This window comes from Hydra vulgaris, chromosome 04 (genome assembly GCF_038396675.1).
Source record: "Hydra vulgaris chromosome 04, alternate assembly HydraT2T_AEP".
Classification (NCBI taxonomy): Eukaryota; Metazoa; Cnidaria; class Hydrozoa; order Anthoathecata; family Hydridae; genus Hydra; species Hydra vulgaris.
Genome location: NC_088923.1, coordinates 17,587,787 through 17,603,819, shown reverse-complemented (window position 1 = coordinate 17,603,819; position 16,033 = coordinate 17,587,787). Strand labels below are relative to the sequence as shown.

Sequence of the window (16,033 nt, the reverse complement as noted above, 5' to 3'; positions counted from 1 at the left end):
TCACTATGTTTAGCTAAATCGTCGTTAATAAAAGCAAAGTTAAAAAAATTAATTTCACATAACAAGTTTATTAGAATTATTTAATCCAATTTGGGGGTCTTTTTTGAAAAAATGACGATATGCCTTCTTGTGCGTCTACGTGCTTTAAATTTTCGACCATGACTTTCTCTGCCAAACTAAATTAAAAAAAAAATTACACTTAACTCAGTAGCATTTTCAACTAGTGCAAATGCCCTGTGGGTCGTTATTAGAATGGGTACATAAGTGACTTTTTATCCTAGATTAATATTTAACTTTATGAAAATCCCGGAAAAATTTGTTGTCAATAAATTAACGAAGGTATGTGGGTAAATACCAAAAAGATGGTAACAAAAAAAAATAAAAACTACTGAACAACAATGTTTCTTTATAATATATATACGAAGGTCGTTTTATTCTGAAAATAGTTAGGCAATTCGCCTTCCCTCTTAATTGCATTATAGTATTATGCGGAAGTAAACAAAAATAAGTAGAGTAAAATGTCAAATATTAAAAAAAAAACTGAGATTATCCAATAGACTTGGGTGTATTTTATTCCACACCTTTTTAAATTTTTAGTTCAAACTTTAAAAACTATATTATTGAAGTAAACCTTACATTGATATATTTTGCATTTTTTTAGTAAAACGCTTTATTTTCTACGTTTTGGCAAATTTTGAAAGTTCGTTCAACAAACAAATAAAGAAAACAACAACAACAAACAAACGTTCGTTCAACAAACAAATAAAGAAAACAACAACAAACAAATTCTCAATGTAATTGTTTTAAATAAGAATTATCTGATCACGTGAACACTTGAAGTGCAAGTAAAAAAGTGACATTTGAAATTGTGTTTGTTGCTTCTATTATACAAAGTTTGAATTTGAAAGTTTTGATAATTTTCTTTAAATTTTTTTTTTTTAAAACAACTTCATTCACATTAAACAAAATCATTCACATATTAACATATTGCTCTTGGATAAAGGAATAGATTTTGCTTTCTTATAGAAAAATGAAGCCACACAAAAATTTAAAGAACAAATAAATTTATTTGATGCAAATACACTATATTAGATATTAGATTTCGAAGAAAAAATAATAACAAGTGCACAAAAGATGCTGTTAAACTAAAAAACAAACAAAAAAAAGTAGAGATTTTACATGTTGTGTGAATGCTTTAGCAACTAAGTAACTAACTTTAGTAACTAATCTAAATGCTTTAGCAATTAAGTAACACGTACAAATTTATTATTTTATGCATTTCCCAACAAAAATATTGAAGAATAAAAGAAAATATAATATCTTATAATAATTTTTACAAATTTCTTAAACAATTTCTAGTCATAAACTGAAAATAAAATGTATTTAAACAAGGAAAAAATCCTATTGAACCAGTTTTCATTTTCAAATTTAATTGATTGCACAAAAAAGTCTTTATTTGTGCATATTTTGCTAGTTTCTGTAAAAAGCTTTGATACTTTGTCATTGGTAAAATTAATTGTTTGATTTTTAGTTTTTGCTGTCCATCTATTACTTCCATACGAAAAAATTTGTTGGTACAAGCTTCCTGTACAGAAAGATTTCTTTTAGAAAAAGAGCACTTTATTTTAATCATTTTATAGTTGTCTTAATAGACAACCCAGGGCTACAATCAGCTATGCCGTTTAGGATTTATATCACATTTTTTAGTATCGCAGTTAACTTTTTTTAAACTTTTCATGAGCAATATCTTTCATTATCAATACTCCACTGACAAGCTTGTGATTATAAAATACTATCACAGTTTCTTTTAAGCTTTTTCAACAATGAAGTTATAGGATTATTATTCTTACAGTTTATAAATGTACCAAAATTCAATGCATTAAGTTTTTTATTTTGTTCCTCAAGTTTTTTATTTTGTTCCTTTTGTTTTTTCGTTAATGTTTCAAAAAAATGATTTTGATCAAACTTATGTTCAATATTTAACACAGCCATTTTCATTCGGTTTAACTCTAATTTATTTTACATAGTTCTCTTAGAATAACCGGTAACCAGCAATTTTATGTTTAGCAGCTCTTCTTTCAAAATATCGTCTGATACTATCTCAGAAACTATATAAGTAAATATATGTTGATAGGTTACCGGAAGCAGAGATGCTGTCTTTTGACCATTAAATTACATCTTTTGAGATTATTTTGTTCTAGAACCAGCAGAAATATTTATAGAGTTAATTATATATTATTTTATTTATGTATACTTGTAAAATATACTTCAAACAAACCTCTTTAACAAAATTCAACTAACACTACATTGAAATATCTGTTTATATTACAAAGCAGTAATTAGCCTGCGGAGATAAAATGATTTGTAAAAAATTCTCGTTAATATAATTAATTAGAAGAGAGAAAACTATTATTTTCTATAACTTAAATTTGCTCAAAGGCAAATTTAAGTTATAGAAAATATTGTTGACTTGATGCAAACGTTGCGGTATTTAAAATTTTATACGATTTTATCACAAATAAATAGCAAAAAGAAATCTGGACATTTCCAGAAACAGTAAGGAATTCACGGAAAAAACTCATCAATGCGTTTTTAAAACTAGTAACTTTGTATGTGAAGTATGCGAATATGGACGGTATGTTAGATAATCCGTATGAGAATATGGACGGCATTATTAATTTTAATTTGCAAAAATTATTAAAAGTGAGAACAAAAATTAACATCGGGTTAAAACTTTTTAATACCTCCCGTTATCTGTATGAAAAATAGGTGAACTTTGGTTTGAAAATTAAAAAAGTAATTGTTTTTTTCTAACCCCATCCACCTTGAATACTCTCTGGGTATAGTGATATATACTCGCTGGATATACTGCTAAATTTTTTTCTCCAAAAGTATATCAACCTGGGTCTCAAAAGAAACAACATTTTATAAAGATTTTTTAGAAATAATAATAAAAATCATGACATTAATATTTTATACAAATAATATTTTGAACCTATACATCATTTTTAATGACATTTTATAACAATAATTTTTACATCATTTTTAATGACATTTTATAACAATAATTGATACATCATTTTTAATGACATTTTATAACAATAATTTTTTTTACAATGTTTTAAAAAAAAAAAATTTTCTAACCAAAGCTCACCTACTTTTCATTCAAGAAACTCGCTATACCAAGCCATAACTCTAATAAATAAATAAATATAATTACCAATAAGCGTCATCTCTGTTTTCTTTAATTTGACGATAAAAAGTTGATTTTCCAATACCAATTACGTGACGGCTGTGACGAATTATGCGCGAGGCTAACAACTCGGACTAAATATACATTAAACATTTACAAAATGCAAATATCTTTTTAAACCTATTTACCTTACGTCACTAATTATCTGTGCGACATGTCTTTAAAAAGCTGGCGTTTCTTAAATATTTACTGTATTGTTTTGAAATTTTTTGTGAAGTTCCTTTTGTTGCACTTTTAGAAAAATAAAAAATGTTTTTAAAGATTTTAAAGTTCCTAATTAGTTCCTAAAGAGTTCAGGTATTCAAGGTTTTAAAATTGTTGCTTTTAAAACCTTGAATCCGTTTTGGAACTTCTTATCCCTGGTTTAGAAAAATCAAATTGGAAGCTATCCAATATTTTTGCTACATACGCAAAAAAAACAAGAAAAAAACATAAGGTTATAAATTACCTTATTCTATTTGCATTTTTTCTCATTGAATAATTTATATTATGTGCATTTTACGATAAGATTTTTAATGCTACACAACAGGACTTTACTTACTTGACTTACACCTTTAAAACCATGTTATCAGAGGCAATTCTACAAATAAAATAAGGGGAGGTGAATTCTCAAAAAGTACCTTTAAACCTTTAAAAGGTCCTCAAAACGAAAATTTAACTGACTGAATTGTGTCAAATACCCGACTAGATGACTAAATTCGTAAAAAAACCGACTAGGCGATTTTAAAAAGGTGATTTTATGGGTGGTGTGTGTGTGTGTATTAGGGTTATGACTTTTCTTCAACCCTATGCTCCTGTACTGTAGTTTGATGAGCTTTTAACTAAAAAGCACCAAATGAACTATTATTTGCATATCTTTTGAAAAAAGTTCACCCTGCCATTGAAAAATCGATTTTGACATAAAATCGATTTTAAAGTACAGCATGAGGTTGAAAAAAAGTCATAACCCTAGAGTGTATGTGTGTGTGTGTTATAGCTGCAACTGTGTAATCATTTTTGGTAATATACAAGAAAACATACTGTCAACTTTCATTTAAAATAATTTCATTTTAAAAACAAGAATACTTACAGTTTGCTGTAGCTTTTCTTCTGAAACTATTTCATTTATAAGGCCATATGAAAGAGCCTCTAATATAACATTAAAAAGGAAATATAGAAAACCATACAAATTAGATTTACATAAAAAATAGAGCAAAACATACTAAAATATAAAAAATATTTTTTAATTTTGAAAATAAAATTAAAAAAAAAATATTTTATAGTTTTTAATTCAACCTTGGGCTGTTATTGGGTCTCCAGTAAAAAGCATTTTAAGTGCCTGCTTTCTATGGATTGATCGAGCAAGTGCTACACCTGGTGTTGAGCAAAACAAACCAATCAAAACACTAAAAACATATTATTTGGTAGAAAAAAACTACAGAAAACTTAATAAAAAGTGAGAGAGAAATGTATTTTTTAGAAATAATTTGCTTAGTAAATCTAATAATATGAATATATAAAATTTTTACTATATTAAAAAATAATCGAATATAGTAATAATAAATATAATTTAGTAGCTATACATAACTAACTATAATTTCTATGGTGAACACAGACTCTTTAAATTAGGAGCAAACTTTAAAAACCGATGAATCATTGGTAATCAATGAATCATCTTAAGGTTATTTCAGTCATTATAACTTTAATACCACAATTTTAGACTTTAATGTCACTATTTAAGACTTTAATGCAACAATTTTAGATTTTAATGCAACAATCTTAGACTTTAATGCAACTATCTTAGAATTTATTGTAATCAAATTATATAGAACTGCAAAAGAAAAAGAAAAAAAATTACCATTTAAAAAATAATAATTTTAAATAGTAATATAAAAAGAAACTTAAATACCCTGGAACTGCAAACAAAGAAGTGTGAGTAGCAACAGCAATATCACACGTGGCAACCAACTGACATCCAGCAGCTATAGCTATACCTATTCTCAATAAAATAATAATAATAATAATAAGATATATATACAATATAAACAATATTTATGATAATATTTAAATATAATTTTATAAAATTTATGAGACATAATGAAATAAGTTCTGAATCTTATCAGTTCTCTAGCCAGCCAACAATCTGCTTAAGAGTTGAGATCATCCCCCACTTAGCTTAAGTATGAAGGGTGATTAAATATCTTGCTATTTCAGAATAGGACTAAGTAGGTTAGAAGAACTATAGTGTCTGTCATTTATTTTAAGCCTGTAATCATTATGTCAAAACTGCTACTCCTAACTTAAATCAATTTTTGAAATAAACAATAAATTTTTTTAATTCATTTTTAATATGCATTTGATTTGATACATTTTAATATGCATTTTTGATTTAATCATTTTAATTTAATACACACCATCCTGGCTTATAGCAACAAAGCAAAAATATAAATTTAAAAATGTGGTACTTACAAGTATATACTGAGTGAAAATAATTTTTTTTACTTTAAAATTAATTTTTGAAAAGCAAAAAAAAAAGTTTATCTAAAACTAACTATAATAAAAAAAAAAGAATTTAAAAAATAAAACTTGTACTGAAGAATTGCTTTAAAGCAATATAAAAATTTGTACCATTTACTTCTGCAATAACAGGTGTTGGTATATCCTTTAATAAAAAAACATCTATGTCATTATCATATACATCTATATTAATTATATTGTATATAAATAATATTTAATTTAAACTCAAATATAAAAACGTTTTTTCTTCTGCTTTACCTAAATACTCAATTAGTTTTATTTACCATCCTTAAGTCCTACCTAAATACTCAATTAGTTTTATTTACCATTCCTAATAATCCCTAAGTTTTAATAACCAAATGTTTAGTTTTATTTACCATCCCTAAGTTTTAATAACCAAAGAGTGTTTTTACAAGACACTCTGAACTTTACAACTCTGAAAAGACACTGCAAGCACACAACATTGGGCCAATGCTGTAAGCTAGCGGAGACACTAGACAGAGATCCAAGTTTAAAACTCAGAAGTAATATGATGATGATTTCAGTGGCTAAATGTAATACTAAAACTCTGTAAAAAAAGAACACAACAGCAACTGAATAATTTCATTTTAATACACATCAAAATCTGAAGAAAAAGATTTTCATTTAATGAACTGAAAGGTTTATTTATAAGATATACAAATACGCTGTTTTTGGAATCAATAAAAATAACTACATAATTTAAACAAAAAAAGTAACTAAACATTTGAAACATGAAAACATGGAAGTAACCATATACCTCACACTAAAAAGCAAGGTAGTAATTACAAACTATGACAAAAACAAAACAAGGAAGCAACTACATACTATATTTGTTAACTTATATTTTAATGGAAAATTTTACAACATTAAACATTCAGTCACAACTATTCATAAAAGCTTTTTATGAACAGTTGTGACTGCAAACTTAAAAATATTCATTTCATAAAATAATTTTACTTTGAAGAAAAAGAGTCTTTTTCCAGCAGGCTGGAAAAAAAAAAAAATGGTAAGCACATGTTAAATAGTTTTTAAAGTATAGACAACAGCTCCAGAGAACACTTCTTTAAAAAATATAACAGGTATGCTATCTGGACCACAAGCTGTAGAAGTAGGAAATCACTTTAAATGCAGAAGCTGGAGTGATACAAATGTCAAGCAATGGATCAACCTGTTTTTTGACTATATCAGGTAGAATATGATTAGTAAAACCAAGAGTTGAGATTGATGAAAAGTTCTTAGCAAACAATTCAGCTTGGTCTTTAGGTGAGATAACAAAATCTGAACCATGCCAGAGAGGTGGAATAACAGATTTGCCTTTATTATAGGCACTGTTGAAGATTCTCCAGAAGTCTCTGGAGCCTAAGTTTTGAGATGAAATTTTGTGACCTGAGAATAGCAGGATTTGGAGTTAGACAAAACCTTTTTACAATGGTTTCTAGTAATAGTAAACAGATGCCTGCTTTCTGGAGAATTTTTTTAATGATAGATATGGAAGTAATGGTTACAATTGGAAATTGCAGCAGTACAATGAGAGGGAAACCAAGGTGAAAAGAAATGACAGAAGGAGTCTCAGTCGGCTTCAAGGTAGTTGTAAGAGTTACGATGATAAGAGGATTCTAATGATGAAGAAGAATGAGATAATAGTTTTAGAGAGATCAAACCATGATCAGAAACACCTAAGTTGGAATGTGGAGAAACTGAGCACTGACTAAGATCGCAAAACAAGACATAAGTCAAGCAGAGAAGGTAAATGATTCTAACTATCTGGAAAGCGAGTTGGAAAGTTGACTATTTGTGTTAGAGATCGAGAAAGGCAAAAATTGTGGGCCTTGACACCTGCAGAATTACTGACACTAGAACCAAGCCATTCAGTGTGATAAGCATTTAAGTCACTAACAACAACGATATTGGCTGAAGGATTAAGAAAATGGGCTTGGTCAATTTGATCAAAAATAACATCAAAAAGAGCGCAGTTATGAGATGAAGGAGAGCGATATAGAACAAAGAGAAAATTGATAAAGTGAAGTGGTGCTAAACGAAAGCAAATAAAATAATAGTTGGATGCAAACCAAGTTTCCAGACAAATGGTTCAACTCTTATGACTGCAAAATTCAAGCCAAGCATGTGACTATTGGAGTCTTTACGAATTAAAGGAAGATAACCATCAACACTAAGATCGCAAGATGAGACAGCTGAACTCAAATTAAACTCACAAAGAGCAAGTAGGTCTGGTGAACTTTGCAAGAGATAAGACTCAACAGAAGAAAATTTACTTCGGAGACCACGAATATAAGTGAATGATAGATTTAGAGAACTTGGTGATGATGATGGTTTTTTGTGTTATATAGCTTTCCATACTTTAGTCATTTTTAAAATTGTTAAAGAATTTGACTCAAAGCACAGTACTCAGTACACTATCTTCAAGTCAAAGCAATTGCCTCATTACTTTTAATAAGCCGTAAGCTGTAACAAATGGCTCCAAATGTGGCCTCAACAATGCACACCAAAAGTACAGGGATACAATCTATGTGCAACATAGTGCTGTTAATACTTTGATATTTTACAGCTGTTGATGGAATCAGCCTATTTGAGAGCTACCACAGAGCTCAGGAAACCTGACTACCAGACGGCCTCAGAACCATAAAACTAAGTTTAAGAGCTGTACCCTCATTAGGAAATAAAAACTAAATTAAAACAAAAACTTGAATTAAGAATTTTATCTGAAGAAATAATATCTAGACTTGATCAAGTTGCAAACCCATGTTTAGTAGTGCAAGATAAGTTATACTTTAAATACATTTAATACCTAAAGACCATATTTTTTTCTGTACATTCTAAAGTTGCACTTAATCACTTAGAATTTCACAACTATGTGCTCGAACAAGTGCATATAACAAACAAATTTACCTACAAAATTTTAATTAGTGAAACATTAGGCTAGATACTTTTAATAAGGAACAATGTTGATAAGCTGTAAAAAAGTTGTTCCCAGGGAAGATGCGGTTAAAAAAAAGAGTTTGAGCATTTTATAGTATTTGTTTTACTTTTTCATATTTTGACTGTTGCCTTCAAATTAAAAGAAAGTCTTAAAAAAACAAGATTTTTAAGTTTTCTAAAAGGTATGCTACTATTAAGACTGGAAAATTTTAATTCAAAGAAAACTTACTAGATGAAATTTTGTGAGTATCTTTTTTTTATATATATATATATATATATATATATATATATATATATATATATATATATATATATATACATATATATATATAAATATAAAAAGAGTTTTTTACATGAATGAGCTTGAGAACCTTCCTAGGACTCCTAAAACAAAACTTAAAATATTTGAACAACTTATTATTGTGAGGTATATACTTATTTTGGCATTTGCCGATCTTTGGCCCGCTGTGTTATGCAATAAAACAATAACAAAAACAACAGCAGCAGCAGCGGCAACAACAACAACAACAAAAACAAAAGAAATAAATATATTTTAAAAAACCTGAATAAGGTTCATAAGTTCAGTACATCTTTGAAAAACTTGAGCATGGTATGATTTTGTATTGTCACTTGTCTGAAATAGATTCAAAATTTATTGTATAATTTAATATATTTATACATAATTATATATAAATTAAATGAACAACAGAAGCAATAACTTTTTTTTTAATGTTTGTGGGGTGAATTAAATATTGATAAACTAATTTACTATAGTATTTTAAATGGCTATTACTGATACAACTAGATACATGCTGCATATATTTGTATATCACCACATACATTTAAATACCCATCATGCATCAGCACATACACTTATACACCCATAACGCATCAATGCATCATTAAAAAATGGTTTTGTTAATTTTATAGTGCATACATTGTAAAAATGATGGAAGTTACTAATTTATTTTATTCAATGAACCATTTAGACTGATTTAAAATAACTTGAAAAAGTTAGTTAAATACATCAAACTGTTGTTTCAGTTATGATTTGCAGTTATGTTGCAATAAAATCATTGACAACTGAAAAAATCTAAACTTCAAGTTATTTAAAATTCTTTGATTTAGTGATTTATATATTTACATATTTTTCATGCATTCAATTTTGTTCAAACAATATATAAATGAAATAAATTTTTTGCTTTTTAATTACTATAAAGAAACAATGAATACAATTATTATTTTATTTGTTAGTAAATTACACAATTCCATTAACTTTACTTTTACTTGTTTATTGAAGTTATTGAATAAGTCAATTACTTCTTTGTGGCAATTTTAGTTTCAATTGTAGTTCTTGTTTCTAGACCAATTTTAGTCTTTGTTTAATTTTAATTCGGGAGACTGAATAAGTATACATTTCATAAGTTTGAATGGGCATAAGTGCAAAGATGTTAGTTTTTGTGAAGCTCATAATGCCCCTTTCACTAAGGAAAGTTGCGAGCCGTAGTAACATTGGAGCATATCAAGGCTCCCTTTGAAGCTATTGACAGTCGGAGAACCAATTACTTTATCTGGTAAGATGTTCCATGAATTGACAATGCAGTTGTTAAAAAAGTTAAAAAAAGCTAAATTGTTTCTATATTTTTCACAATGAATTCTCTCTCTGTGATTTTCTCTAGGTGGAATTGTGATGAGAAGAAAGTGCCAGTTGATTATATCGATGTTATTAATAATCTTATATTTTTAGATGAGGTCACCTCATTTATGACGATTGACTAGAGAAGTTAAGGCAAGTTGTAAACATCTAGACTTGTAGTTCAACTTTTTCAGTTTGTCTGGTATCTGTGGCTCTGCGCTGTATTAGCTCAATAATTTGTTCATCCTTTACCAAATGAAGGTTCCAAGCTGGAATTGCAAACTCAAGTAAAGTAAGGACATAGGTGTGTAGAGTTGTTTCCATAAAAAACCATCACAAGATTGGAAAGTGTGTTTTAGGATGCCTAGCATTTGATTTGATTTACATCAAGTAATGATGAATTGGGTTTCTAATTTTAGATTTTTGGTAATTTGTATTCCTAAGTCATGCTCAGAGGTGGTTGCTTCCAATGTAGTTTGAGTCATTATTGAACAAGGTCCCAATTCCCATTAAATACTCAAAGCAGTATTTAATGGGAATTGAGTATTTAATGGGACTAGGAACAAGGTCCCAGTCCCATTAAATACTCAAAGTGACTTAAATTTTTTTGGTCAAAGTGCATTTCTTATTAGTTTCTCCATTATTTTACACAAAATCGAGGTGAGGGATATTGGTCTGTAGTTTGATGGGTCGATTCTGGAGCACTTCTTAAATAAAGGCATTATATTTGCTTTGGAGAATGAGCTCGGAATTTCACCATTGTCAAATGACTATTGAAAGATAAGAGTAAGTGGAGTAGACATCAAAGTAAAACAAGCGCGTAAAACGCAATGACTGACATTGTCTACACTAAGTGATTTGAATATATCAAGTGACAAGAGTTCCATTAGAGTGGCATGAGTGTCAAATGTTATGCTGTTGAGGATTATGTTAGTTCTATGATCAAAGTGGGGAAGATTTTAATTGAATGGCTCTTTGCTAAAAACTGTTTGAAATTGATTTTTAAGTGAGTTGGCTATTGTAATTTTGTCAGACCTCACTGGAACTGGTGATGGGCATATGATTTATGTATGAAATTAACATTTTAGGGTTGCGCTTATCATCAGCCAGAGCAAATTCAAAGGTTTTCTTTAATTCTGCAACAGGGATGTGATTTTCCATTTTGAAAAGACGAATCAGAGATAATAGTTCTTTTGGTTGTTTTATTTGGAATTGTTTGTTCACATATGAGGGATGAAATTAAAAATAACATTGCATTTGTTGAGTCAAATTTGGTAATATTGCCCTACATTTAAGTCTTTAAAAATGGATGACCAGTCAACCTTATTGAATTCTTCATTGATTTTTTTGTAGTTACCAAGCTTGTAAATGAATTTAGAGCTGTTAAAATGCAATAATTTTATGCTGGAAGTTAGCTTGTATTGTGGTAAATAGAGCAATGATATTGTTCAGACAAGTCGAGTGGAGGACCAATGATGATTTCCTTAGCATGGTATGGAGAGTCACATATGATGAGATCAAGAGCTTGTCATAAGGCGACTAGCAGGTTTGAAAGTGTGGACAGTGACGATTGGGTGAAGATGAAATTCTTGAAAAAGAGAGACAAATAAAGAATGATTTTACTAGAGATGGCTGAATTGGAAGTCTGAGTAAACTCTGGGAAATTGAAATCATTGACAATGATGATACTACTGCAGTTTTTGGTACTGATTTTTTGGCATGGAAAATAGTACTTGAAATCACGGAGAAGGCTTCAATACCGAAAGATGGAGGTCTATAAATGCAGACCTAGGAGCAGAGTTTTATTCAGAAGCTTCAGATTGACCCATAACTGTTTTGACATATTGACAAACAAAATCTTTGTGTAGCAGGGATTCCTCTAGTTGGTTTGAGATGATTTTGTTGGTGTATACAGCCACATCTCCTCTGATTTAGCCGAGACAATCTGAACAATAGAGGTTGTAATTTGGGAGAGAAGTAACTGATTGGTTATTGAACTATGTCTCTGTAATAAAAATAATGTCAAAGGAGTTATTTTCTGCAAGTAAGGAGAGTTTGATGAGTTATAATGGATCAAAGGAGGTTGCATTGGTGTAGAAGCATGAAAGGTGAGGTAATTTAATGGAAGAGCTGGTCTTATTAAAGAATGCTGAACTAGTATGATGCTGAGAGCAACTAAATGGCTTTAGTCGTTGATTTCCATTTGAAGAATGGGTTTCTCTTCCATTGATGTTGACTGTTTTAGGTCTATCAATACATTTGATTTTTTCAAAAGGGTTTCAATCAAAAGGGTTTGTCAAGTAAATCTATTGCCAATAGTTCTGCGAGAAATACTTTACAACTTTAAAAGCGACATTGTAGTTAAGTTTTTTGAGCATACTTTGAACTAATATTTGCCTCTGATTATTGTCAGAGGATTTTGGAAGGCTGGTAACAATATCTCTTTTAGATTTCGTTTAGACAATTTTTGTTGACTGCTGTGATTTATTGGCTTTCCACCGTGCTTGATTACGCTTGCCCAGCTGAAAGTTGTGGTCAAACAACTAGTTTTTTATGTTTTTTTTTTTTTTTATAAGAAATTAATAAACAGTATCTTTACTATTTTAAATATTTGATGATAAAGTTATAAAACAATTTTTTTTAATTTGTGTTTCCAGAAAACTATTTGGATATCTGGAAAATATAAATTTTGAAAAAAAATATCCAGAATTCTTGAAATATCAGAAAAATACAATCCATGTTATAAGAAATATGCATGGAGTTCCATAATTTTAAAAGGGTTTCAATAATTTTTAACTCTGGATAATATATAAGTACTTACTTGGATATAAATACATCTGCATGAAACAATAAATATCCATCTGCTTGTGTTTGTTTGTGTAACAATAAAATTTATTTTAAATAAAAAACAACATTTATTTTAAATAACTATACTAAACAAAAATAATAATAACAAATGATAATAACAAAAACATATTTATAGATACTGTTTATTAAATGGTCGTTTATTCAGAAAAAAGCATACCAATTCTTTAAGGTCATGACCAGCAGAAAAACATGGTCCATTATGAGCAAGAATAACGGCTTTCACACTATCATTTTCTGCTGCTGTTTTAAAACGTTCTATAAGCTCTTGTAACATAGATAAAGAAAGTGCATTCCTAACAAAAAATGATGATGCAGTACTTACTATGATGACTCAGTACTACTATGAATCATTTTTCAATAAATCTAAAACTTTACCTTTTTTTGATACTGTTCATCGTAATTCTGCATATTCCTTTTTCCTCAACATTCATAAGAGTAAGAGAATCTTTTAGTATGTTTGAAGTTGAAAAAAACCCATTGGGCTGACCAGTGAGAGTCTAAATTGAAAATTAAAAAATGATAAAAATGTTAAAATAACCCAAAAAACCTTTAACTTTATAACTAGTAAACAACTTGATTTGATTTGTTCTAATAGCAACAGCTACACAGCTATTTAAAAATGCTTGGTTGACTTAGTAGTTTGTATTTAAAACAACTATATTTTTGCAAAAATTTCTCATCGTAACTTTTATATACCATTGTTAATAAAATTTCTCATCTGATAGTCCTTGGTATCTTTGTTTTATAAAAAGATATTCCAGGTAAAATCCCTGTTTATCCCTGACAAGATGCTGAGATTTCCAATAATCTTTGTTGTTTTGAAACCTAATCTTAGAAGACAACTGTGATCCTGTGATGATTATTCAGATTATTCCAAATGTTCATCATAATATTCTCACTAACATCAGTTAGTTCATCATAATATTCTTGTTATATTTGATGCAGGTAATCTGCGCTGCTTGAACTAGACTAAGCAATGAAAGCCCACAGAGAAATATGAAACATTCATATTAAAAAAACTTTTTATATAAAGAAGGATAAGTAATAAAAACAAAGAAAAATGAACAGATGTTCAGAATAAACACAGATTTATTTTAAGAGGAAAAAGTTTATACATAAATCATAATTAACAGTAAATTTATCATTAAAGTATACCTAAAACAAAATAGGACACATAAGTAACCATAAATCTTCATAAAATACAAAAGCTTAACTTACTTTAAACAAATATACATATGCATAAATATATCAATATTTAAAATGATTAAATATAAAATGATAGAAGGTATGATGATAGGAGGTAAGATGAAGAAAAAACATTACTGCTTTTGTGTAATCAAAATTTATGTAGTGGTGGCTACAATTAAATCAGTAATATGACTGGTCATATTACTGATTTAATCGTATAACTTACAAATTTATAAGATAAAATGATTTTTAAAGTGCAACAACAACATTGTTACATTTACAACTCACATTTTGTTGCTAATGAAAATAAACAGTAACATAGATGAAGAAATGTAACAGAAAATCAAGCTTAAAGTGTTTCAATGACAAATCACCATATTTCATGCATAATATTTTGAATAACAGATAAAATAATTTTTTTGGTTACAAGTCATTCACAATTAATGAAAAATTATTTAATCTTTAACATAAAAAAATAGAATAAAAAATAAAAACGATAAATTTTACATTTTGTATTTAAAAAGTATTAATGTATCTGTACTTACTGCAAATCTGACTTTTGGTATGATTTTATTTAAAACAAACAATGACATCATAATTGAACATTCATAGAACAAAATTTATAAATATTGCGTACTTTTTTGTGATTAACCAAGTTAACCTGTTTTTGTATGGATTTTATTAGATTTATAACTAAAAAAAAATCAAACCTAAATTTTATTATATTTATTTTATTATTTATATATATATATATATATATATATAATATATATATATATATATATATATATATATATATATATATATATATATATATATATATATATATGTACGTATGCATGTATGTATGTATGTATGTATATGTATGTATGTATGTATGTATGTATGTATGTATGTATGTATGTATGTATGTATGTATGTATGTATCTGTGTGTGTGTGTGTGTGTGCGTGTATATATATACATATATATATATATATATATATATATATATATATATATATATATATATATATATATATATATATATATATATATATATATATATATATATATATATATATATATATAAATGTCTGATTAAAAATTGGATTTTCTTGATATATTGATTCATTAAATAATTAATTAATCTAATATATTAAAATTATTTATTACTAATTATAACTAATTAAACCTATAATAAGTCAAGTAATTAAATATTTTAACTTATTATTACTTAAAATCACAAATTATATTTTCAAATGATCTAATAAATATAATAATATCAACGAAATTTTACAAATTCAATATAAGCAAACTTAATTATTTGAACGTATTATAATAAATTTTTTATGGGATGAGGTGGTGTAGGGCTTTTTTTTGTTGAGTAGGGTGGGGTAATTAAAGGTTTTATTTTTGTAGGGTAAGGCAAGAAATCAGAGCTCTTTTATAGAGCTCTGATTACTTGCCTTACCCTACAAAATCTTTTTTAAAGCTACATTTGGCCTAAAATTGTGATTGCACATTATTTTTAGTGAATTTTAAGTAAAAATATTCATAATATTTAAATTTAAGAGAGAACTACGTCACATTTTTATCACTTTACTGTAAAATATACCAACTCATAGCACATATTATATACACACTGGTCAAACT

The 16,033-nt window shown here is 27.7% G+C and overlaps 1 protein-coding gene across 1 annotated transcript; it reads right to left on the bottom strand.

Annotated features, from left to right (window-relative positions):
• Nucleotides 1-15,102, bottom strand: LOC100212283 (enoyl-CoA hydratase domain-containing protein 3, mitochondrial). Its single transcript, XM_065795659.1, has 10 exons — nt 14,945-15,102; nt 13,587-13,708; nt 13,369-13,504; nt 9,270-9,341; nt 5,861-5,894; nt 5,142-5,226; nt 4,529-4,638; nt 4,323-4,381; nt 3,221-3,327; nt 1-176 (listed from the first exon to the last, which is right to left on the bottom strand). The coding sequence occupies exons 1-10, from the start codon at nt 14,993-14,995 to the stop codon at nt 77-79; spliced, it is 876 nt and encodes a 291-aa protein (XP_065651731.1). The 5' UTR covers nt 14,996-15,102; the 3' UTR covers nt 1-76.
• Between the last annotated feature and the right edge of the window lie 931 nt (nt 15,103-16,033).